Source organism: Festucalex cinctus, chromosome 1 (assembly GCF_051991245.1).
Source record: "Festucalex cinctus isolate MCC-2025b chromosome 1, RoL_Fcin_1.0, whole genome shotgun sequence".
In the NCBI taxonomy this organism is placed as follows: domain Eukaryota; kingdom Metazoa; phylum Chordata; class Actinopteri; order Syngnathiformes; family Syngnathidae; genus Festucalex; species Festucalex cinctus.
The window spans coordinates 2,867,062-2,890,478 of record NC_135411.1 but is presented as its reverse complement, the minus strand read 5'-3'; the positions used below and the strand labels follow the sequence as shown (position 1 = coordinate 2,890,478).

General features: G+C 45.3%; 3 protein-coding genes across 3 annotated transcripts in view; 2 read left to right on the top strand and 1 right to left on the bottom strand.

The window, feature by feature from the left end:
* Nucleotides 1-23,417, top strand: part of LOC144007179 (uncharacterized) — a 337,746-nt gene that overhangs the window by 107,236 nt on the left and 207,093 nt on the right. The gene's annotated exons all lie outside the window — the stretch shown is intronic.
* Nucleotides 1-23,417, bottom strand: part of LOC144007425 (uncharacterized) — a 73,621-nt gene that overhangs the window by 45,571 nt on the left and 4,633 nt on the right. The gene's annotated exons all lie outside the window — the stretch shown is intronic.
* Nucleotides 5,326-12,397, top strand: LOC144007491 (uncharacterized). The gene is made up of 2 exons (XM_077507191.1): nucleotides 5,326-11,322; nucleotides 11,412-12,397. Exon 1 carries the CDS (start codon nucleotides 6,695-6,697, stop codon nucleotides 7,808-7,810), a length of 1,116 nt encoding a protein of 371 aa, XP_077363317.1. The 5' UTR covers nucleotides 5,326-6,694; the 3' UTR covers nucleotides 7,811-11,322; nucleotides 11,412-12,397.

Sequence of the window (23,417 nt, the reverse complement as noted above, 5' to 3'; positions counted from 1 at the left end):
GGGAGTCATTCATTCAATGGGTCTCAATATTATATGATTCTCCTAAAGCTACAGTTACTACTAATGGGATTACATCACAGAGTTTTACTTTACAAAGGGGAACAAGACAAGGGTGCCCAATTTCTCCTTTATTATTTGCTATATTTATTGAGCCGCTTGCATTAGCTATACGTCAGGATAGACGGATCCAAGGAATCCACTCCGGGACAATAGAACATAAAATTAATCTATATGCCGATGATATATTACTCTATTTAGAAGAACCTGCTATCTCGCTAGGGGAAGCATTTAAATTAATAACTAAATTCTCTCACTTATCAGATTACTCTATTAACTGGACAAAATCAACATTATTACCTATTACAGAAAATTCATGGAATCCTACAAGTCAGGATCCACACTACTCCTTTCCTACAGGTAATTTAAAATACTTAGGTGTTAAAATTTCACCTAAGTTAACTGAATTAACTTCTTTAAATTTTTCACCATTATTGGATAGTATCCGTAGTGACCTGGAGCGCTGGAATAATCTTCCGATCTCTTTAATAGGACGGATAGCTACTATAAAAATGAAAGTTTTACCAAAGATTAATTATTTATTTTCAATGATTCCATTTAAACCTACGTCTAACTGGTTCCAATCGCTGGACTCTGCTATCATAAAATTCTATTGGAATAAAAAAAAAGCGAAAATTAGTCTATCTACTCTTCAGGAAAGTAAATCTAAAGGAGGTTTAGAGGCACCAAACTTTATGTACTATTATCTAGCTAATCAACTACAATATCTTGTGCTATGGACACAACCCAACAGAGATACTAACTGTTGGTTGGAATTGGAGCAGAAGGATTGTAATAATCTTAGACTGTCAGATTTACTCTTTATTACAAAATCAATAAGACGACATAATTGTTTTAAAAACCCAATGATAGCCGCCACCCTGACTGCCTGGTGGAAGGCATTAGAAATTACAAACTCCCAATTGGCGCCCTGTGGGCTCTCTCCCATTTGGCATAACCCCGACTTTCAACTTAATAATCAGTCGTTCCATTTAAGCCTATGGGAGCAGAAAGGAATTACACACCTTCATCATCTTTTCTCAGATAATAAGTTTATATCGTATACAAACTTGGTCCAGAAATATGAAATAAAAAAGGGAAATTTCTTACATTATCTGCAAGTTAAAAATATGGTTAAGAAACAAATCCCAACACTTCAGGATACGCTCCAACTGCCTGTCTTAGCTAAAGATATTATAAAGCTTTCTCCAACAACAATAAAGAAAATATCAAAAATATATAAGTTATTTTTATACACAAATAAAACGTATTTACCGACTTTAAAATGGGAAAAAGACTTGTCTATAGTTCCGGAACCAGACTTTTGGACCCAAATCTGTGAAAATGTATTTAAAATGACCAAACAGACAAATTTGCAACTTATCCAATATAAGATACTTCATAGAACATATATTACACAATATATGATGAAAAAAATGGGACTCTCTGACTCCGACATTTGTCTCCAGTGCTCACAAAACACTGCCGATACTTATCTTCATGCTTTATGGTCATGTACTCCAGTGCTGCATTTCTGGACTAAAATCTTGGGAAAGCTCGCTGATATATTAAACTGTAGGCTTCCTTTATCTCCAAGACTGTGTTTACTAGGTGACTTAACAATAACTGAGCTACCATGTAAACAATCTCAATCTATATTTATAGCCCTTACTATTGCTAAAAAAATAATCCTTGTCAATTGGAAAAATAAACAATCTCTAAATATCGACCACTGGTTAAACTTACTAATAAATTATATCTCAATGGAAAAAATCTCTGCCTTAAATAAAAATCAAGTATCAAGATTTAAACAAATATGGTCTATGTACATAGAATATTTTAATCTCAATTTGGCAACTTAATCCTGCCAAGATTCTGCCTGTTAACGAGAGCCACCACATCGTTACAACTTCTGTTTTCGCTGCTCCTGTATTTGGTATTTTGTATCTGATTGTTTTTATTTTTATATAGTCAGGAACCTAGTTGCTGCTAGTGGGCTCGAGCATACCACACTATACGACACTATACTCAATAACTCCTTAAGATCTATTTCTAGTGGGCACTAAGCATCAACACTTGGTGTTACTGCATGCTAATTAGTCAATTTTCTTGACGCCGTCCCCTGTGGTCGGGCGGGGGTGGTTCTGCCCCCCCCCCGTTGTCTGCTCGGTGGCGGTTGCGTCTTGGCCGCTCCCTGGGCCCCCTGTGGGGTGCGGTGTTGGGGTGCTTCCCCTGGTGCCCGGGGCGGTGCCGTCCCGGCGCGGTCCGCTGCTCCGTGCCCGGCGGCGCGGTTCGGGGTGGGTGGGCCTCCGGTGTGCCCCGTGGTTCCCTCTCCCTTCCCCCTTCCTCCCCCCCGTGGCCTCTCCCTCCTCGCCTCCTCCCGCCCATCCTCCTCTGCCTCACGGTCCCTTTTCCCTTGTCGCCCTCCCTCCTCCTCTCCCCCCCCCGCCTCCTGCCCTGCAGCCGCCCTTTCGCCTTCTTGTCGTCTTCTCCCCGCTTCCCCCGCCCCCCCCCCCCCTTCCCTGTCTGCCCTGCGGCCCCTCCCCCTCCCTCTCCCTGGGCCTGGGGCTCCCTCCCCGGCCCGGGCGTCGGGCTCCGGGGGCCGGGCGAGGGTTTGGGGCCTGCCCCACTCCGGTATAACTCCTGGCGCCCCGGGCGGGCTCCGGTGGCCGGTGGGCTGTCCGGTAGCCCTGCTGCGCTGGCTGTCCGCCCATTGTGGTGCCGGGTGGATGAGGTGGGGGGCGGCAGGGGGTGGGGGTGCTGGGGGGCGGGCGTGCCACCTACACCCGACGGGTTGGGTGAGGCCCCGCTGGTCGCTCCTCTTACTCACTTCACTAGCTTGCACTATACACTTTGTAAATATACACATAGGGCACACAACACATTTCTTGGTGGGGTGGGTTAGGGTGGAAACACCGTCTTCACCCTTCAACTCCCCTCCAATTTTAATGCACCTCACGTCCAAGGGGAGGGGTGAGTTGGGGCGGGGAGCCATCAGAGGGGATGGACTGCAGTGCCTGGCAGCGCTGTGGTCCCCCCCATTTGTGTCCCTGCCCCACCACTTTGTCCCTCCATTCCCTTTTTTAATGCACCACACATATACATATTCATTTTTTTGGGGGGGATACGGGTGTGTCGGAGTAGGGGAAATTTTTTCCCTCTGCTCCGACTCACCTGCTCCCAATTTTAATGCACCACACGCACACACTTGTATATACACTGGGTGGGGCCACATTCACGGTGTAAGGGTAGAGCTCGCCAGTCGGCGAGCTGGCGGACTCAGTAACAGGGTTAGGTGTCACTAGTACTCTGGCGTTACGACCGGGGCCTCTCCCCACCGGGCTCGGTGTTCTGGTGTTCCGCCTTCTCCCCTGGTGCTTCCTCCTCTGCTTCCCCCCTCCCGCCGCTGTGCAAATCTCGCGCGGCTGGAGGTGGGGTGGGCACATCTTCCCTCTCTGCGCTGCTGCCCGGTGCCGGTTTCCGGGGGGGGGGGGGGGTGGGGGGTTCTCGCGGGGGGCCGGGTTCGCGGGGGGGGGGTGGCGGCCGTCGGGGGGGGGCGGCTTGTTTGGGGGGGGGGGTGGAGGTATGGGTGGGTGGGGGGTTGGGTGCTGGGGGTCGGGGTGTGTTCGGGGGTTTGGGGGTCGGGGGTGGTGGGGCCTGGGTCGTGGTGGATGGCGGGTTTGGGTGGGGTGCGGGGGGGTCGTGGGGGGATGGGGGCTGGGGACCGGTGGGGCGCTGTGGGGGCCCGCTGGGCCTCGTTCTGCGGCCTTGGGCTCGGGGGTGTGGGCCGGGGCTGGGGCGGGGGTGTTCCGGGTGTCTGGGTCGGCTCGCCGACCGGTGTCCGCTCGGGTGGCTTGGGGGTGGCCTTGGTGCTGCCGCGGCCTGGGGATTCCGGGGGGGTGCTCGCTTTGCTGGACCGCGGTTGACGGCTTCTTTCTTTGGTGGTGGTCCTTATGCATGCCAGATCCGTCGCACCAGCATCTACTGAAACTCAACAGAAGTACCCTCTCCCTCCCACAGCCCCTTGAATCAGTTGGTGCTGGTGTCTGTGGTTCTCACTTTGCTTTATCTATCCTTCCCTCCTTCCTCTCTTTAGTTTTTCCTCTGGTCACTTGAGATCTTAATTTATTAGAAGTATGAGGTTTCTGGGGTTGGCATAAGACTCCGGTTTTGTAACCACGCAGGAGGGGTCTTGTTGGTGCTGGACTTCACTTTGATGGATTGGATGTACTGGCTTCTATTGATCTCACTCTGCCTTATCGATCCTTCCCTCCTTCCTCTCTTTAGTTTTTCCTCTGGGCTCTTGAGATCTCGCAAAATTTGCTGGAATTTAGAGGCTTCCGGGGTTGGCGTAAGACTTTGATTTTGTAATCATGGGGAAGGCAGGAAGTGTTTGGTCGGTGCTGGATGTCACTTTGATTTACCTTTTGTTATGGAAAATAATTATTTAACATGTATTAACATAAGTTTGTACTGTATTGTATTATGGACACCTGGAGTTTGTTTTCTTATGGACTGCTCCTTTTTTGTACATGAAGGAATAACAAAGTGACCTTCACTGATAAGCTTGCTCGGAAGAGACTGCATGTTTCCCTGCCCAGTTGACCCTCCCTTTGCCTCCCAAATTCCTAAAAGAATCTTGCTTTCGTCTTTCTGCGCACTCTCTCACAGACCACTATCTTGTACACTGCTCTGTTAGACTTGTGTATATTTGAAGCTTCAAATATAAAGAAACCCAAAAGACAAATTGTTTTCCAGACTATTTTATTCATCTCGCCTAACTGCTGAAAATTCCACAACAATTTGGTGTCAGAAGTGGGATGACTGAAGATCCGTCGGTGAACCTCAGGGACGTCGGTGGGTGGCCTCCGGGGTCTAATTCAGACTCCCCTCTACCTCAACAAAAATTCTCGAGACGAGAGGACCGACTCCTTGGGTGGATCCGGTCGACTTCACGTCTATCCAACGAACTCAAAATTTTCACCAGTAGTCGGTGAGATGTACATTTTCTAATTTTGTTTTAGTTCAAAATATTTGGAATTTGATTTTGTTCTAATTCAATTGGGTAAGTGAGAATATATATAAATATATTCTAAATTCGTGACCACCAAGTCCTTTTTTTTTTTTTTTTTTTTTTTTTTTTTTTTTTTTTTTTTTTTTTCTCTTTTTTTTCTTTTTTTTTTTTTGAAGAGCTCAGAATTGTTCATTCGGTAGTCTTACCGATTCAACGTCTTGTCATCATTGCTCTTTTCCTTTTTTTTTTTTTTTTTGTGTGTGTGTATGTGTGCGTGCGTTTGCGTGCGTGCGTGCGTTTGCGTGTGTGCGTTTGCGTGCGTTTGCGTGCGTGCGTGTGCGTGCGTGCAAATACGTATAAATTTATACTCATTCATTCACCTAAAACCTTATAAATATCCCATTACCCTTCGCCTTAACCAGGTACTTCAGAATCTTGCCAGAGTCGTGAGATTTAAATGGTCAGGAGACCAGAGAAAAGGTCAGAAAAAAAAGAAATAAAGAGAAAAGAAAGGTAAATCAAAGTGACATCCAGCACCGACCAAACACTTCCTGCCTTCCCCATGATTACAAAATCAAAGTCTTACGCCAACCCCGGAAGCCTCTAAATTCCAGCAAATTTAGCGAGATCTCAAGAGCCCAGAGGAAAAACTAAAGAGAGGAAGGAGGGAAGGATCGATAAGGCAGAGTGAGATCAATAGAAGCCAGTACATCCAATCCATCAAAGTGAAGTCCAGCACCAACAAGACCCCTCCTGCGTGGTTACAAAACCGGAGTCTTATGCCAACCCCAGAAACCTCATACTTCTAATAAATTAAGATCTCAAGTGACCAGAGGAAAAACTAAAGAGAGGAAGGAGGGAAGGATAGATAAAGAAAAGTGAGAACCACAGACACCAGCACCAACTGATTCAAGGGGCTGTGGGAGGGAGAGGGTACTTCTGTTGAGTTTCAGTAGATGCTGGTGCGACGGATCTGGCATGCATAAGGACCACCACCAAAGAGAGAAGCCGTCAACCGCGGTCCAGCAAAGCGAGCACCCCCCCCCCCCCCCCGGAATCCCCAGGCCGCGGCAGCACCAAGGCCACCACCAAGTCCTGTCGTCAACGTCTTGGCCAGAGTAGGGTTTTTCCGGGAAACCTGAGGTTCGTAGAGTTGGTCTTAGGATTTTAAGCAGGGGTTTTTGCTTATTAACAACTCGAGGTTGATTCAACTACTGCACTGCAAGAGTGAACTATTTTTGCAGTGTTGGTGGTTATCAACGGGTTTTTTTTCTTTGTACCTGTAAACAAAGTGATTCACAGAGACGTCTGTGTCTTATTTAATTGTTGATCTCTTGAGATTGCGAAACTCATTTATCTCTTGAGAAAGATACAATTTTGACGGCTGTTCTTATATTGGAAGGAAACTAGAATATTTCTAATGTGAGAAAGCAACTGTAGGGAGGTTTGACTTCCCGAGGGGGGCCAGTTGACGACATGGTGAGGAAATATGGTCTAAATTCTATTGCGAGGTTAAATGTCTAGGATGTCTGAATTTGGGTTTCTAGAAGGGGTATTTAACTTTGAAACAAGTGTCAGAATTGAAAGAAAATTGTAGGACAGAGACTGAAGTGAAAAGTGAAAATGTCGGACCTGAAAGAAATGGAATGTCATATGGAATGTTTGTGTTTGCGGGAAAAGGAAACACAATTCTGCTTGAAAAAGCATGTTCTAGGTCAAATGTCTGAGTTGACTGTGGAAGGGAAAAAGAAAGTTGACAATGGGAAAGGAAATGGAAGCAATGACACAGAACACCATGCTGGTCACTCCCTTTGCCCTTATTTTACAGGCACGTGGGACCCTCTCCTCAACTGCGCACCTCCTTTTCCTCCGCCGCAGCAAGTTCCAACTTCGCCTCCTTTCCTGCCGCAGCAAGTTCCAGTCCCACCACCCCTTTCACTGACTCAACCTGCTCCAACCCCACCATGCTTCCCTCAACCCCCTCATGCATACGTGGGGCTAATGCCCACATATGGACCTCACCATGTTCCTGATGCCGCTCCTGGGCCTTCCCCGGCATCCTGGTTGAGTGAAAGCTTGCCTGCCTCCCCTTCCGCACCAGCGGTGACCTCGACCCCTGTTGGCCTTCGCACCCGCTCTCACCAACAGCTCGGCACTCTACAACAGCCCATTAAGGATGAGCCAGAGAGCAAAATTCTCACTGCTCCCATGGTCCAAGTCATGGGTCCCACGGGTGAGGCAGCCTTTGTGTTTCGGCCCTGGACTTATCAAGATATGAAAGACAATCTCCATCATCTCCCTGATATCGCTGATGGAGGGACATTTGCCGCAGCGCTTCTCACCTTTTGCCAGCAGTTTACGCCCATTGTGCCTGAACTGAATCGCCTCCTCATGATGAAATTGGGCCAAGAATGGACCGCCGGCAAAATGCGGACGAGACTGTCGCTGACTATTTCAGTCGCCTGTACAAGGTTTTCAAGGACAACAGTGGACTCACAGAACCAACTGTCATGGAAGCGACACCTAGCCCATGGGAGGTTCACCTCAGTAATGCTTTCCGCAATGGCCTCCTACCTCGACTGGCAGATGCTGTCAACAAATCATGTGTCTGTGTCAATGAGGCTCGCCTCGAAGACATACGCCGCCATGCCCTTCATGCCCAAGATTGCATGGCCAGAAACAAGGAGAAGGAGGAAAAACATCACAAAGATGTCACCTACAAGGCCCAACTCACAATGATGAATGCGCTGACACCGCAAATTCAGCCAGCTCAAGGTGGGCAATCCGCAGGGAAGAAGAGGTCGCAAAAGAAAGGACAGTTTACACGAGACAATAGCAGTTTCATCTGCGGCAGCATGGACCATTAGGCCAAGAAATGCCCCAAGAGGACCCGAGACAAGCGCCGTGGTGGACGAGGTGGATGGGGGTCCCAAGAGCATGGTCAACCCCAGTACTGTCAGCAGTCTGAACGGCAGTCCCAGTCCGACTGAGGGCGCGAGGGAGAGGGGGAGGTGCGGTCGATGGAGACGGAACCTCTGCCTACAGCAGCTGAAAAGGGAAGTGACAAGTGACACACATACACTTATCACAGAGACAATCCAGAGACTTGAACAACAAACTATGCTACCGATAGAGACTTATCTTAATTATAATCCGGAAGCCTTTAAAAAATGTCCATCGATGGTTTTGAATGTTTTGGGAAAAGATATTACATTCCTTGTGGACTCAGGTGCCACACATTCAGTTGTTAAAGAATCCGACCTGCCTGGCTGTCAAATGTCCGGCCGATTTGTGTACTTTGTTGGTGCTGCGGGGATTACAGTGACGGAAAGGTTCACAAAACCACTAAGGGTAATTGACCAAGGGGACGTTGACAACCCAATTTGTTCCTCTTTAAAACATAGTTTTTTGCTATCTATGGTCTGTCCAGTGAACCTGTTGGGAAGAGATTTGATGCTCGCTCTGGGCCTCAATCTAATCTCAACATCGGATGGCCTGAAGGTTACTAGGTCTGCGTGTTCCCTAGTTTCCTTCCCAAATTCTGCCACGAGCTCATTGTATGTTTATCAATGGCTCATTCCACAATCTACTGCGTCTAAATTGCTGGCCCGAGCGCGAACAGTGGTATCGTCACGGGCTGATTTTATGCCGATTCATTCCCTTCACTGTACTGCCCATGTGGTTCGGGGCCCCGATTGTGATTATGAGCAGGAGTTTTTTTCTGCTGTTGATGATCATCTCATGTTGTGTACCTTTTATTGGAATTCCATGCGCAGCGCTATCTCTGTCTCTCTAACACACACACACCCACACACTCCTTTGATTATGCATTTATGATGTTTTCAAAGTGACACATACCATGTATACACCTGGTGTCAGGTCTCCCTATCTAATAGAGGATGCTGACGGCTTAAACATTAACACTTTTTTTTTTATGTTTTTGTTTGTTTGTTTGGTTTTTGCACTCACACCCTACACAGATTTGTCCCAACTCCCTCCTCCTTTGGCTGAAGTACCTGTTACTCTCTGAGCCTCTTACAAATATGTTGGATTAAAAAAAAAGAGGCTGAACCCATTTAGATTAAGCCCAAGTCTGATTTTTGACCGAAATTTGGTGAAACTGAAGCCATTGGAGGAATCCTATTTATTCTTATTTTATATATTTTTTTGTTTTGCCCTGCGATTGGCTGGCAACCAGTTCAGGGTGTACCCCGCCTACTGCCCAAAGCCACCTGAGATAGGCTCCAGCACCCCCCGCAACCATTGTGTGAATGAGCGGTCAACAAAATGGATGGATGATTTTTTTTGTTTTTCTTTTTTTTTGGGTTTTTTTTTTTTTTTCTTGCTGGAAACAGGAGTTTATCGTTTTGTGTCCTGATTTTCGGTTGTGGACACCCATGTTTTTTGTAAAGCAAATTTGTGACGTGCTCGCCCCCCAGCGAACAGTGATTGATTTAAGGTTTCCGCGTTGTTAGTGTTGCGGTTTATATAGATTATTTATAGTGTTGAATCCTATAAATTATTTATTTAGGCCGTTAATGAGTGTAGGGGCTGTATGACCTTTGTCCTATTTGTAAGAATATGGTGATAAGCTTATTTTTTTGTATAAATATATATATATATATATATTTTTTTTTTATCAAAATTGGACCCAGTGGCTGCGGGTCCTCCAAAATTTTTGTGAGCTGTCGCTGTTGCCGAAAAAGTATTAACTGTATCCAGGGATATAGTAGGCTATTTACCTCTTATATTTTTGATACTATATGTAGTTTTATTTATTCTTATGGAGCAGAAAACCTCCCATTTGTCTGCCTCCGGGTATCTTAGGTACCGCATATGCCATTTGGACATGCCAAATTTTGAAGTAAAACGGTGCACCAATCTAAATCCTGCCTCTCTTTTGCCCTTGCCTGACAACTGTGAACGACATGACTGCTTGGCTGAATTTTATTTATTTATTTTTTGTAGGCCTATTTACCTGACTTGACAGAAATATTATTTGCTAACCCTGACTTAAGTTTGTATGTTGATAGCTCTGCTTTTCGTGATGCTTTCGGCACTAACCGTGTTGGTTTTTCTGTTGTTTCTGATTTTGCTGTGGAGCGGTCTGGCCCTCTTCCATGTCACCTCTCAGCACAGGCAGCGGAGCTCATCGCACTGACTGAGGCTTGTCGTTTGGCTAAAGACAAGTCTGTTACTATTTATACAGATTCCAGGAACATCTTATGATGGACTTCATTGAGCTCACACCATCAGAGGGGAAAAGACACTGTTTGGTGATGGTTGACATGTGGTCCAAATGGGTTGAGGCCTTTCCTACATCGGCACAAACTGCGAACGCAGTGGCAAAAGCCTTGTTAAGAGAAATCATTCCCAGATGGGGAATTCCCACAAAAATTTCTAGTGATAGTGGCACTCATTTTGCAAACGAGGCCATTAAGCAGGTGGGAGATTATCTGGGTATTAACATGACAAAACACTGTTCATATCACCCAGCCAGCGGGGGCGCTGTTGAGAGAGAAAATGGCACACTTAAAAATAAACTAGCAAAGTGCTGTGAGGAAACAGGCCTTCCATGGACGAAGGCTCTGCCTATTGTGTTGATGTACATGCGAATGAGGAAGCGGACCCGCTCCAAGCTCAGCCCTTTTGAAGTGCTCTTCGCCACCCCGCCTCATGTTGGTCTGGAACCGCCGAATAAACCTCCGCCGTCTACAACATTGTGCGAAGATAACATGTTGTCATATTGTACTAATCTGTCCTCTGCTTTGTCTAATGTCAGACACCAGGTGGCAGCTGCACTCCCGACTCCGGCATTGGGCCCGCTGCACACCTTCCAACCCGGGGACTACGTGTTGGTGAAGGATTTCCGTAGAAAGAATTGGCAGTCCAGAAGGTGGCAAGGTCCCTACCAGGTCCTCCACACGACACAGACAGCGGTGAAGGTTGCTGAGAGGGCCACCTGGGTCCACGTAAGCCACTGCAAACTGGTTTCATCCGTGCCGACGTTGGCTTAGCCCGACATCGGCTAGGGGAGTCATCTCCAGTGGCTGTCCAGCGCTCTCAAAGAAGGCGTGGCGTGCCAAGCCACCACCCTACGTTGTAGACAAGGTGTTCTCAACGGGCCCGAGGCTACATGTCGCAAATCACGTTTCAGCTCCTGTCAGGGATTCACCACCTGACAGCAAAAGACACCTCAGCGTGCATTACATCTACAGCTGCTAGTCAAGGGGGTGTGTGTAAAGTCATTGGTGAGACTTGTTGTACATTTGTTCCTGACCATACTGGCTCTGGCCATACTATTCAGTTAGCGCTTCAGAATTTGACTTCTCTTCAACAGTATGTCCGTCGGAAGACCCCAGGTGCCTCTCCTTCTTTTGACCCTTTTAGTTGGCTTACATCTGGCCCCTGGTATGCTATTATGTTGAAGGTGTTGGCTCCGCTCCTTACCATTGGGATTGTGCTCTGTTGTTTTACTACGTGCCTCCTTCCGTTAATTAGGTCCTTTGTCTCCAAATCTATTGCGACTACTATGGCTGCGAATCAAGTTGTGTCCCCCAGTGTTGAGGTCTATGATTTTCCGTTTCCGCTCCCTGATGACCTTTCCGATGATGATTCTGTTTGCTAAGCTTGGGTGGCCGTCGTTGCCGTCCCGGTATTGGTGGCCTTGCTTCGCCCTCTCAAGTATTTTCTTTGTTTTACTGTGTATCTATTTTGTTTTGTTTTTTTATCTTGTTTTGTTTCGTTTTATTATTGTGCTTTTGTTTTGTGGTTTTGTTTTGTTGGCTTGTATCCTTTGTTCCACCCCCCCTGTTTTTTTTTGTTTTTTTTTGCCGTATTATTCAAGTGGGTCTGTCCTCCGAAAAAAACAGCATCTTTCTAGAGGTGGTTGATGAAGGTTTCCCTTAATCCATGACTGGGGTGGGAAGCTGGATAGTTGTTTTTTTTCGCCTTGTCTTTCCTGTCTTCTTATTTTAATGGATCAATGAATGATCCAAAGGGGGGAATGTTATGGAAAATAATTATTTAACATGTATTAACATAAGTTTGTACTGTATTGTATTATGGACACCTGGAGTTTGTTTTCTTATGGACTGCTCCTTTTTTGTACATGAAGGAATAACAAAGTGACCTTCACTGATAAGCTTGCTCGGAAGAGACTGCATGTTTCCCTGCCCAGTTGACCCTCCCTTTGCCTCCCAAATTCCTAAAAGAATCTTGCTTTCGTCTTTCTGCGCACTCTCTCACAGACCACTATCTTGTACACTGCTCTGTTAGACTTGTGTATATTTGAAGCTTCAAATATAAAGAAACCCAAAAGACAAATTGTTTTCCAGACTATTTTATTCATCTCGCCTAACTGCTGAAAATTCCACAACACTTTCTTTTCTCTTTATTTCTTTTTTTTTCTGACCTTTTCTCTGGTCTCCTGACCATTTAAATCTCACGACTCTGGCAAGATTCTGAAGTACCTGGTTAAGGCGAAGGGTAATGGGATATTTATAAGGTTTTAGGTGAATGAATGAGTATAAATTTATACGTATTTGCACGCACGCACACGCACGCACGCAAACGCACACACGCAAACGCACGCACGCACGCACGCAAACGCACGCAAACGCACGCACACATACACACAAAAAAAAAAAAAAAAAAAAAAAGAAAAGAGCAATGATGACAAGACGTTGAATCGGTAAGACTACCGAATGAACAATTCTGAGCTCTTCAAAAAAAAAAAAAAAAAAAAAGAGGTGAAGCTACTGACTGTGTTGAAACACGAATAACTGATTGAAAGGACGGTATTATCGTTTGAAGTTTCACGTACTAATTTCATAATTTTTATTTTATTTGTTGAAATATATATTTTCTTTTTACATTTTACATTGTGGGTGTGGCAGGGATTTTTTTTTTCTTTTCCTTTTTTAATTTATGTCGATTTGTGAGTACACCATATGTGCAGCTACAGTTATATGATCCCTAAATATTTAATTTTATTGTTGATATATTTTGTTTTTTTTGTTTTTTTTTAGTTTCTTCAGGAGTACCACCTTTCTTGTTATGCTGACTTTCCATAACTTGTAGATAATATTTAGTTTTGACTGAGTTAACGTTTCTCTCTCTCTCTCTCTCTCTCTCTCTTTTATTTATCTATTATTGTTTTTGGTGGGGTCCATCAATGGTTGACAAATATTATTTCTGCGGGTAGCATGCAAATGCAAGTTTGCAGCAGTTTAAAGTTGTATGGGGGGGTAGGCCGGTTTGAGCCTTGTTTGTATGTTTTGGATGGTAATGTGTGTGTAGTTTTGTTTGTTTTATGTATATTTTGTGCACTTTACTGGTTTGTTTATCATCTTTTGGAGGCAGATACTGATACTCTTGAATTGAATGGTTCCAATGGCACAGGGTAGCGCACACGTATTCCCAGGTAATGATGATGTGAAAATTGTAAACTGGAATGTTAAGGGCCTGAATGGGGCAATCAAAAGGAAAAGAGTTCTCTCACATTTGCAATATCTCAAGGTTGGCATCGCCTTTCTACAGGAAACTCATCTTTTAAATCGAGACCAGTCAAAAATTCACAAAGAATGGGTAGGGCAAATGTTTCACTCCCAATTTAATTGTAAAGGTAGAGGTGTAGCTATACTTATTCATAAAAAAAATTCCCTTTGTTGTATCACAAACTATTTTAGATCCAAACGGTAGATATGTGATGATCGTGGGTGAGTTGTTTCAACTTCGCCTCGTGTTAGTAAATGTTTACGGCCCAAACTTTGATGATGACAATTTCTTTAAAAAGATGCTGAACTCCATCCCAAATTTAGATAGCCATCACTTAATTATGGGCGGGGATTATAATTTGGTAATGGACTCCACTTTGGACCGTTCTGCTCAATCGGTAATTAGACCATCTAAATCTGTACAAGTACTTAAATCATTTATAGATATGTATAAATTTATAGACCCGTGGAGATTTAAGCATCCCACTGAAAGGGAGTACTCATTTTATTCTAATGTACATAAGTCTTTTTCCAGGATAGATTTTTTTTATTGGATCCTCATTTGCTTAATCTTATTACAGATTGTAAATATGATCCAATCATTATTTCTGATCATGCCCCAATGAGTATTACAATTACTCTTCCGATCCAGCGGACAAAACGGACTTGGCAACTTGATACACTCCTCTTGGCAGATTCAGACTTTGTACAGTTTGTTACAGAACAGATAGATTTTATTTTACAGGTGAACAAAACTGATGATATCTCAGCCTCAACTCTTTGGGAGACGCTTAAAGCTTATCTCAGGGGGCAGATTATTTCTTGGTCTGCTTATAAAAGGAAAACGAAATATAATCAATTTGAAAAAGTGTCTACTGAAATTAAAGCATTGGACGGACTTATAGCTAGTTCTCCGACCCCAGATTTGATTAAGAAACGAGTTGGCATGCAAACTGAAATTGATCTCTTAACCACTGCTCAAGCGGAGAGACTTATACTTAAATCCCGTTGCAGTCTTTATGAAGAAGGGGATAAAACGTCCAAGTTATTGGCCAGTTACCTTCGCCAAAAAGCTGCTTCTCGTAATATTTCACAAATTATACTATCCGATGGCTCCTTAACAGAAGACCATCAGGATATCAATAATTGCTTTAAAATGTTTTACTCAAAATTATATACTTCAGACTCTGTATCGGATTACGAGCAGTTTGATCTTTTTTTTTCTAATCTGAATATTCCAAAAATTGACTCAGATTCTAAAAAGAGACTTGAGGAAAATTTGACGCTGGCGGAAGTTAATACCGCTATAATGTCCCTTCAAAGTGGGAAATGTCCTGGCCCAGATGGGTTTTCGACAGATTTCTACAAGAAATTTAAGGATAAACTGGCCCCACTTCTTCTATTGGTTTATGAAGAAGCATGGGAAAATAATATTCTTCCACCTACTTTTCGTCAGGCAGCTATTACACTGCTATTAAAGAAAGGTAAAGATCCTCGTGAATGCTCCTCATACAGACCTATTAATTTGACTAATTGTGATGGTAAAGTGCTATCAAAGATTATAGCACTCAGGCTTGAGACGATTCTTCCTCACATTATCTCAGAGGATCAATCTGGATTTATTCAGGGCAGACAATCTTATTTTAATTTGAGACGATTATTCAATATTATCTATACTGACTCTGATACTTCAGTTTCAGAAGCAGTTATATCTCTCGATGCAGAAAAGGCATTCGATCGGGTCGAATGGAAGTATATTTTTTTATACACTTGGTAGATTTGGTTTTGGTCCTAATTTCATTCAATATATTAATCTTATTTACACAGATCCTACTGCCTCAGTTTATACCAATGGTATATCTTCTGAATATTTTCCTCTGTACAGAGGGACAAAACAAGGGGATCCAGTGAGTCCATTGCTTTTTGTTCTAGCTATAGAGCCACTTGCTATAGCTCTTCGGAGCAGTAATATTATACAAGGTATATCACGTGGGGGTCTGACTCATACAGTATCTCTCTACGCAGATGACCTCCTGCTCTATATCACTGATCCTGTGTCATCTATCCCTGAAATTCTCAAGATCTTGCAAAAATTTGGAAATATATCTGGGTATAGACTAAATTTGAATAAGAGCGAGTACTTCCCTATTAGTGGTAACGCTGGAGAATATCCTAATCTCCCATTTAAGTTGTCTTCCTCATCCTTTACATACTTGGGTGTAAAAGTCACCAAATCTCATTATAATCTATTTAAAACAAATTTCATCCCTTTGCTTGAGCAGTGCAAACAGGATATTAAAAGATGGTCTATATTGCCGCTCTCCCTGATTGGCAGAGCAAATTCTGTAAAGATGAATATTGTCCCGAAGTTTTTGTACTTGTTTCAGGCACTGCCTGTATTCATACCACAATCTTTTTTCAACAGCCTGAATCAAATTAGTTCCTCTTTTATATGGGACAATAAACCAGTTCGCATACGAAAGGAATTTATGGAAAGACCTAAAGATGTAGGGGGGCTTTCTCTTCCAAATTTGCGTACATATTATTGGGCTGCAAACTTTAATGCCATATCCCTATGGTTAAAAGTTTGGGACAATAAAATTCCTGCGTGGCTCCAGATTGAAAAGTCCACTTGTGGCCGATATTCACTCCCTGCTTTACTATGTGCCTCATTGCCTTCACTGGTTAGCAGTATTAAAGATAATGTAATTGTAACACAATCGTTACGTATTTTGACCCAGTTCAAAAAATATTTGGGTATTCAGAATGTCTCTATTTATTCCCCACTTATACACAACCATCTTTTTCAGCCATCTTTTTTGGACAAGGGTTTCAAAACCTGGTATAGCAAGGGTATTCATTGTATTAAGGATCTATATATTGGTGGTACGTTTGCCAGCTTTCAGCAGCTATCGCAAAAATTTGGCCTGACCAATAATCAATTTTTTCGTTATTTGCAGATTAGAGACTTCGCCCGCAATAAGATTGATAATTTTCCTGATCTCCCTCCCTCGTCCTGTTTGGATTCTCTATTAGGTGTTAATAGTCGGACTAAAGGTAGAATATCATTTATTTATTCTCAAATTATGGAATGTTGTGATCAATCCATTTCGCATATTCGAGAACAATGGCAAGCTGATTTAGGTGCTCAGATGTCCGATGAGGAATGGGGTAAGGCACTTAAGAGAGTCCACTCCTCTTCTATATGCTCTAGACATGCCTTGATACAATTTAAAGTGCTGCATAGATTACATTTCTCGAGGGCTCGGCTGGCTAGAATATTCCCAAATATAAATCCTTTATGTGAAAGATGTAAACGATTTACTGCTACTTCGTATCATATGTTCTGGTCATGCCCAAAGCTTGTTCCATTTTGGTCTTTCTTTTTTGAAGTACTCTAAAGCTTATGCTTGTCATATTTCACCATCTCCATTGGTTGCTGTTTTTGGTTTTATTTCTGACACAACGGGATCTGATCCCCCCGTTTACTTACAGAGGGTCACTGCCTTTTGTTCTCTATTAGCCAGACGTTTGATTTTATTCAAATGGAAGGATGCCAATCCTCCCTCGAATCACCACTGGATAAGGGACGTTATGCAGAATCTTAAATTGGAAAAGATTAGATGTACCCTCAACGGATCCATCAACAAATTCCACGAAACCTGGGACTCTTTAATAACATATGTGAATAATTTACCTGGTCTGGAACTATAAATCTTGAATTGCATCATCTGTCTTTGTATTACGTCTATAACAGCTATAAAGTGTATTTATTTTTTGTGTGTGTGTGTGTGTGTGTGGGGGGGGGGGATTCTATTATGTAAGTCCAATATGGAACCTGATCTGTTTTTGTTGGGGTTGTTCATATTTGTTACTTGGTGGATAAGATTGTTTTATGTGATAATGGAAAATTACAAATAAAGTGTTCAAAAAAAAAAAAAAAAGAATGCAGCACGTTAATCATTACGGAGACGTGGCTGCACTCACAAATACCCGACGCTGCGATGCAGCTAGCCGGCCGCACGCTACACAGATCGGACAGGACCAGCGACTCCGGGAAAAGGAGAGGTGGTGGCCTTTGCATCTACGTGAATGAAGGTTGGTGTAATAACAGCACTGTACTGGACAAACATTGTTCCCCGGACCTGGAATTCATGTCGGTGAGATGCAGACCCTTCTTCTTACTAAGAGAGCTAGCTGTTATTATCATCACTGCCGTCTACATACCACCGGATGCTTATGTAAAAACCTCTCTTTTTCTCTACTGCTTGACGCTATAAACAATCATCTGTATGCCTACCCAAATGGCGCGCACATCATCGCAGGAGATTTTAATCAGGCAAATCTCAAAACTGTTTTACCTAAATTTTACCAGCACGTGAAATGTCCAACAAGAGGTGATAAAACATTGGATCATGTGTACTCTAACATTAAGAGTGCATACAGAGCCATACCCCTCCCCCACCTGGGACAGTCTGATCACATCTCACTGTTCCTGGTCCCAGCATACACCCCTCTCAGCCGTCAAAGCAAGCCCAAAAGACAGACCATTATCACCTGGCTTGACGACGCCCTCCCCCGACTCCAGGACTGCTTTGAACAGACACAGTGGGAGACTTTCCACCACGAAGACCTGGCCACATTCACAGATACAGTACTGTCTTACATCAGGTACTGCATGGGCACGGTTACGGTGGAGAAGATCATCCAGGTGTACCCAAACCAGAAGCCGTGGATGATGAGCCAAGTCCGCTCACTTCTCCGGGCCCGGGATGCATCCTTCAGATAAGGCGACCGCCAAAGCAGCCTACAAGGAGAAGATAGAAGGGCAACTCAACAATCCCCGACAGATGTGGCAGAGCATACAGTCCCTCACCAACTACAAGGGTTGTGCTGCGACTCCTGTGGACTCAGATGCGGCATTAGCAGAGGAGCTAAATAGTTTCTTTGCTCGCTTTGAGTCCCAAACTCAGAACTCAGTCACACCACCCCATCCTCTATTACAACTTCCACCAACTTCTGGCACCACCTCACTGATTGTAGCGGTGGAAGACGTGAGACGTGTGCTCCGTGCTGTCAACCCCAGGAAGGCCACAGGACCGGACGGTGTACCGGGGAAAGTACTTAAGGCATGTGCTGACCAACTAGCACCAGTATTCACGGATATTTTTAACCTGTCACTGGAACAAGCCCACATTCCAGCCTGCCTAAAATCAGCCGCCATCATCCCAGTCCCCAAGAAGTCACCCACAATAAATCTAACCGACTTCCGTCCAGTAGCACTCACCCCAGTCATCACAAAGTGTTTTGAAAAACTGGTACTAAGACACATCAAAGCTTGTCTCCCCTCCACTCTCGATCCATATCAGTTGGCATATCGGCCAAATAGATCCACTGAGGATGCAATAACAATCACCCTCCATGCTGCACTGAGCCATCTTGAGAAAAGGGGAAGCTATGTCAGAATGGTCAGAATGCTTTTTATTGACTACAGCTCAGCCTTTAATACAATAATACCGGACATTCTTATCCCCAAGTTGTCTAACCTGGGGCTCCCGCCCTCCACTTGCTCTTGGATTAAGGACTTTCTGGTCGACCGACCCGAGCACGTCAAGCTGGGTCCCTGTCCCCATCTCTCATCCACCTGCACGCTGAGAACTGGCTCGCCTCAAGGCTGTGTCCTGAGCCCACTACTTTTCTCACTTTACGCACATGAATGTAGACCCACCCATTCTGAGAACATGGTTGTGAAATTTGCGGATGACACAACAGTGGTGGGGATGATTACAGAGGGAAATGAGGCGGCCTATAGGGAAGAGGTCCTTAGGCTGAGTGAGTGGTGTGCCCTCAACAACTTAACAATGAACATTTCCAAAACAAAAGAACTCATTCTGGACTTCCGACGGAGCAAAACTGCCCCTGCCCCTCTGTACATCAACGGCGAAAGCGTGGAGCGTGTGGAGACCTTCAAATTCCTTGGGGTTCACATCTCTAAAGACCTCTCCTGGACAGCTAACACCACAGCACTAGTCAAAAGGGCACAGCAGAGATTGCACTTCCTGAGATTACTAAGGAAGGCGCAACTTAACACCAAACTGCTGGTGACCTTCTATAGATCAGCAATTGAGAGTCTGCTGACCTATGCTGTGTCAGTATGGCACTCAAGCTGCACAGAAGCGGACAGGAAGAGACTGCAAAGGGTCATCAACACAGCACAGAAGACCATCGGCTGCCCCCTACCTCCACTGACTACCATCTACAACTCCCGGTGTCTCGGTCAGGGCAAGGAAAATCATCAAGGACCATACACACCCCGGTTTCCACTTCTTCAGCCTGCTGCCCTCTGGTAGGCACTACAGAGCAATATCAGCAAAAACAAACAGACTCAGGGACAGTTTCTTTCCAAAAGCTGTCATCATACTCAACTCCACTATGCACTGAGAACCGACCTGGACTCATTTAAGGACTAGCATTGCACTTTTGCACATTTGTACATCGCAATATGTACAGTGGTTTTATACAGTATTGGTTTTATTTTATTTTTTAACCTCTTTATTTTATTGTATATATTTTTATCTGTCTATTATGTGTGCACTTATGGCAGAGCTTTCATTTCATTGTACTTGTATAATGACAATAAAGGCTAATCTAATCTACGTGAGCGCGCGCAGCTTGCTCCTCGTTCTCGCGGAGACGAGTTCCGCCTAAACTGTTTTCACACAGCCGACACGTATTCCCCGTATTAGATATCTGCATAAACTGCTTACCCCTCACCCGGACTCTTTTGTCTTCGCGGTTGTTGGTGCCGGGGGGGCGCGCTCTGTGCCGGCGCGTGATGCCGTGCCGTGGACGCTCGCCCGCATTCTGCGGGGTCGTGGGACAATGAACACTGGACCAAACCGAAGCACTTCCTGCATTGAACTTAAATAGCATATTTTGCCGCGCTTCAGCTGTCACCTGACTTTGGAGTGAACCATAACAGTAGTAGATCTATTAGGTGAATTGCTTTCTGTTTGAGGGAAGAAATTACGGGTAGTGAATGGAGGATTTTTGTTATGAGGAATATATGCTGTAGATATTGTTCATTTACATATGCTTTAGCTGCTTTTTGTTCCTTTTTGTTTAATTTCTAAATGGTTTGTCCAGGGGGAGGGGCTAGAGAGAGGAGCGTGATGGTGAGGGCTGAGCTGTCAACAGTAAGTTGTAGAAATGACCAAAAAGAAGTTGTAAATATTTTTGAAATTGTTTTTCCCTGCACTGGACTTGCACTGTCAATATTTTTTCACCTTTTTGGATGCTGCGTTGGGGTAAATAAAAAAAACACTCACTGAAGGTTTTCGACTGCGCCATCATTTTCCCCCCTCTTAAAACGAACCCGTGACATTACTATTTTTAAAATAAAATATATAAACCAAGTTATATATATATATATATATATATATATATATATATATATATATATACACACACACACACACACAAGTGCACATAGACATATTCACATTTGCCAAAAATATATATACATAAATTTCCTAAACATATACCATAATACCTATCTAAATCATTTACACATACTCACATATACAATTTTCATATTCTGGTCTGACATAGGTAATTTTTTTTAACTTTACTTTGAAACATTTTGTTAAACTCCAGAGGTGAGTCACAACATTATAAACAACTTCTGAGTACTGTGGCAGAGTAAATTGTTATAAACTTTATACATTATTTGTGCTATTTTAAATATCATAAGGACTGTGTCTAATTTCAAACAAAGTCTGAGTACAGAGTAGATTTTTGTGTACTTTGTACATTATTTGTGCTCATTTAAACTCAACCAAGTCATAACATTGTATTGCATTTAATTTACCCCTCCATGAGCCGGCACCTTAACGTGGTGGAGGGGTTTGCGTGTCCCAATGATCCTAGGAGCTATGTTGTCTGGGGCTTTATGCCCCTGGCAGGGTCACCCATGGCAAACAGGTCCTAGGTGAGGGGCCAGACTAAGCACGGCTCAGAAGACTCCTTATGAAGAAAACAAACTTTGGATACACGTTTCCCTCGCCCGGACGTGGGTCACCGGGGCCCCCCTCTGGAGCCAGGCCTGGAGGCGGGGCTCGCTGGCGAGCGCCTGGTGGCCGGGCCTGTACCCATGGGGCCCGGCCGGGCACAGCCCGAAGAGGCAACGTGGGTCCCCCTTCCCACGGGCTCACCACCGGTGGGAGGGGCCAAAGGGGTCGGGTGCAGTGCAGGCTGGGTGGCAGCCAAGGGAGGAGACCTTGGCGGACCGACCCCCGGCTACAGAAGCTGGCTCTTGGGACATGGAATGTCACCTCTCTGGCAGGGAAGGAGCCCGAGCTGGTGTGTGAGGCCGAGAAGTTCCGACTAGACATAGTCGGACTCGCCTCCACACACAGCTTGGGCTCTGGTACCAGTCCTCTTGAGAGGGGTTGGACTCTCTTCCACTCTGGAGTTGCCCACGGTGTGAGGCGCAGAGCAGGTGTGGGTATACTTATTGCCCCCCGGCTCGGCGCCTGTACGTTGGGGTTTACCCCGGTGGACGAGAAGGTAGCCTCCCTCCGCCTTCGGGTGGGGGGACGGGTCCTGACTGTTGTTTGTGCATATGCACCAAACAGCAGCTCAGAGTACCCACCCTTTTTGGAGTCCTTGGAGGGTGTGCTGGAGAGTGCTCCCTCTGGGGACTCCCTCGTTCTGCTGGGGGACTTCAACGCTCACGTGGGCAATGACAGTGAGACCTGGAGGGGCGTGATTGGGAGGAACGGCCCCCCTGATCGGAACCCGAGAGGTGTTCTGTTATTGGACTTCTGTGCTCGTCACGGTTTGTCCATAACGAACACCATGTTCAGGCATAAGGGTGTCCATATGTGCACTTGGCACCAGGACACCCTAGGCCGCAGTTCGATGATCGACTTTGTAGTCGTGTCATCGGATTTGCGGCCGCATGTTTTGGACACTCGGGTGAAGAGAGGGGCGGAGCTGTCAACTGATCACCACCTGGTGGTGTGTTGGCTCCGATGGTGGGGGAAGATGCCGGTCCGACCTGGCAGACCAAAACGTATTGTGAGGGTTTGCTGGAAACGTCTGGCGGAATCCCCTGTCAGAAAGAGTTTCAATGCCCACCTCCGGCAGAGCTTCTCCCTTGTCTCGGGGGAGGCGGGGGACATTGAGTCCGAATGGGCCATGTTCCGCGCCTCCATTGTTGAGGCGGCCGATCGGAGCTGTGGTCGTAAGGTGGTCGGTGCCTGTCGTGGCGGCAATCCTCGAACCCGCTGGTGGACACCAGCGGTAAGGGATGCCGTCAAGCTGAAGAAGGAGTCCTATCGGGCCTTTTTGGCCTGTCGGACTCCGGAGGCAGCTGACAGGTACCGGATGGCCAAGCGGAACGCGGCTTCGGCGGTTGCTGAGGCAAAAACTCGGACATGGGAGGAGTTCGGTGAGGCCATGGAAAACGACTTCCGGACGGCTTCGAGGAAATTCTGGTCCACCATCCGGCGTCTCAGGAGAGGAAAGCAGTGCACCATTAACACTGTGTATAGTGGCGATGGGGTGCTGCTGACCTCGACTCGGGACGTCGTGAAGCGGTGGGGGGAATACTTCGAAGACCTCCTCAATTCCACCAACACGTCTTCCTTTGAGGAAGCAGAGTCTGGGGACTCTGGGGTGGGCTCTCCTATCTCTGGGGTCGAAGTCACTGAGGTGGTTGGAAAGCTCCTCGGTGGCAGGGCCCCGGGGGTGGATGAGATCCGCCCGGAGTTCCTAAAGACTCTGGATGTTGTGGGGCTGTCGTGGTTGACACGCCTCTGCAACATCGCGTGGACATCGGGGAC

Coding starts and splice junctions, on each gene's coding strand:
- LOC144007491 (XM_077507191.1), top strand. CDS start 6,695: ATGTCGGACCTGAAAGAAATGGAATGTCATATGGAATGTTTGTGTTTG.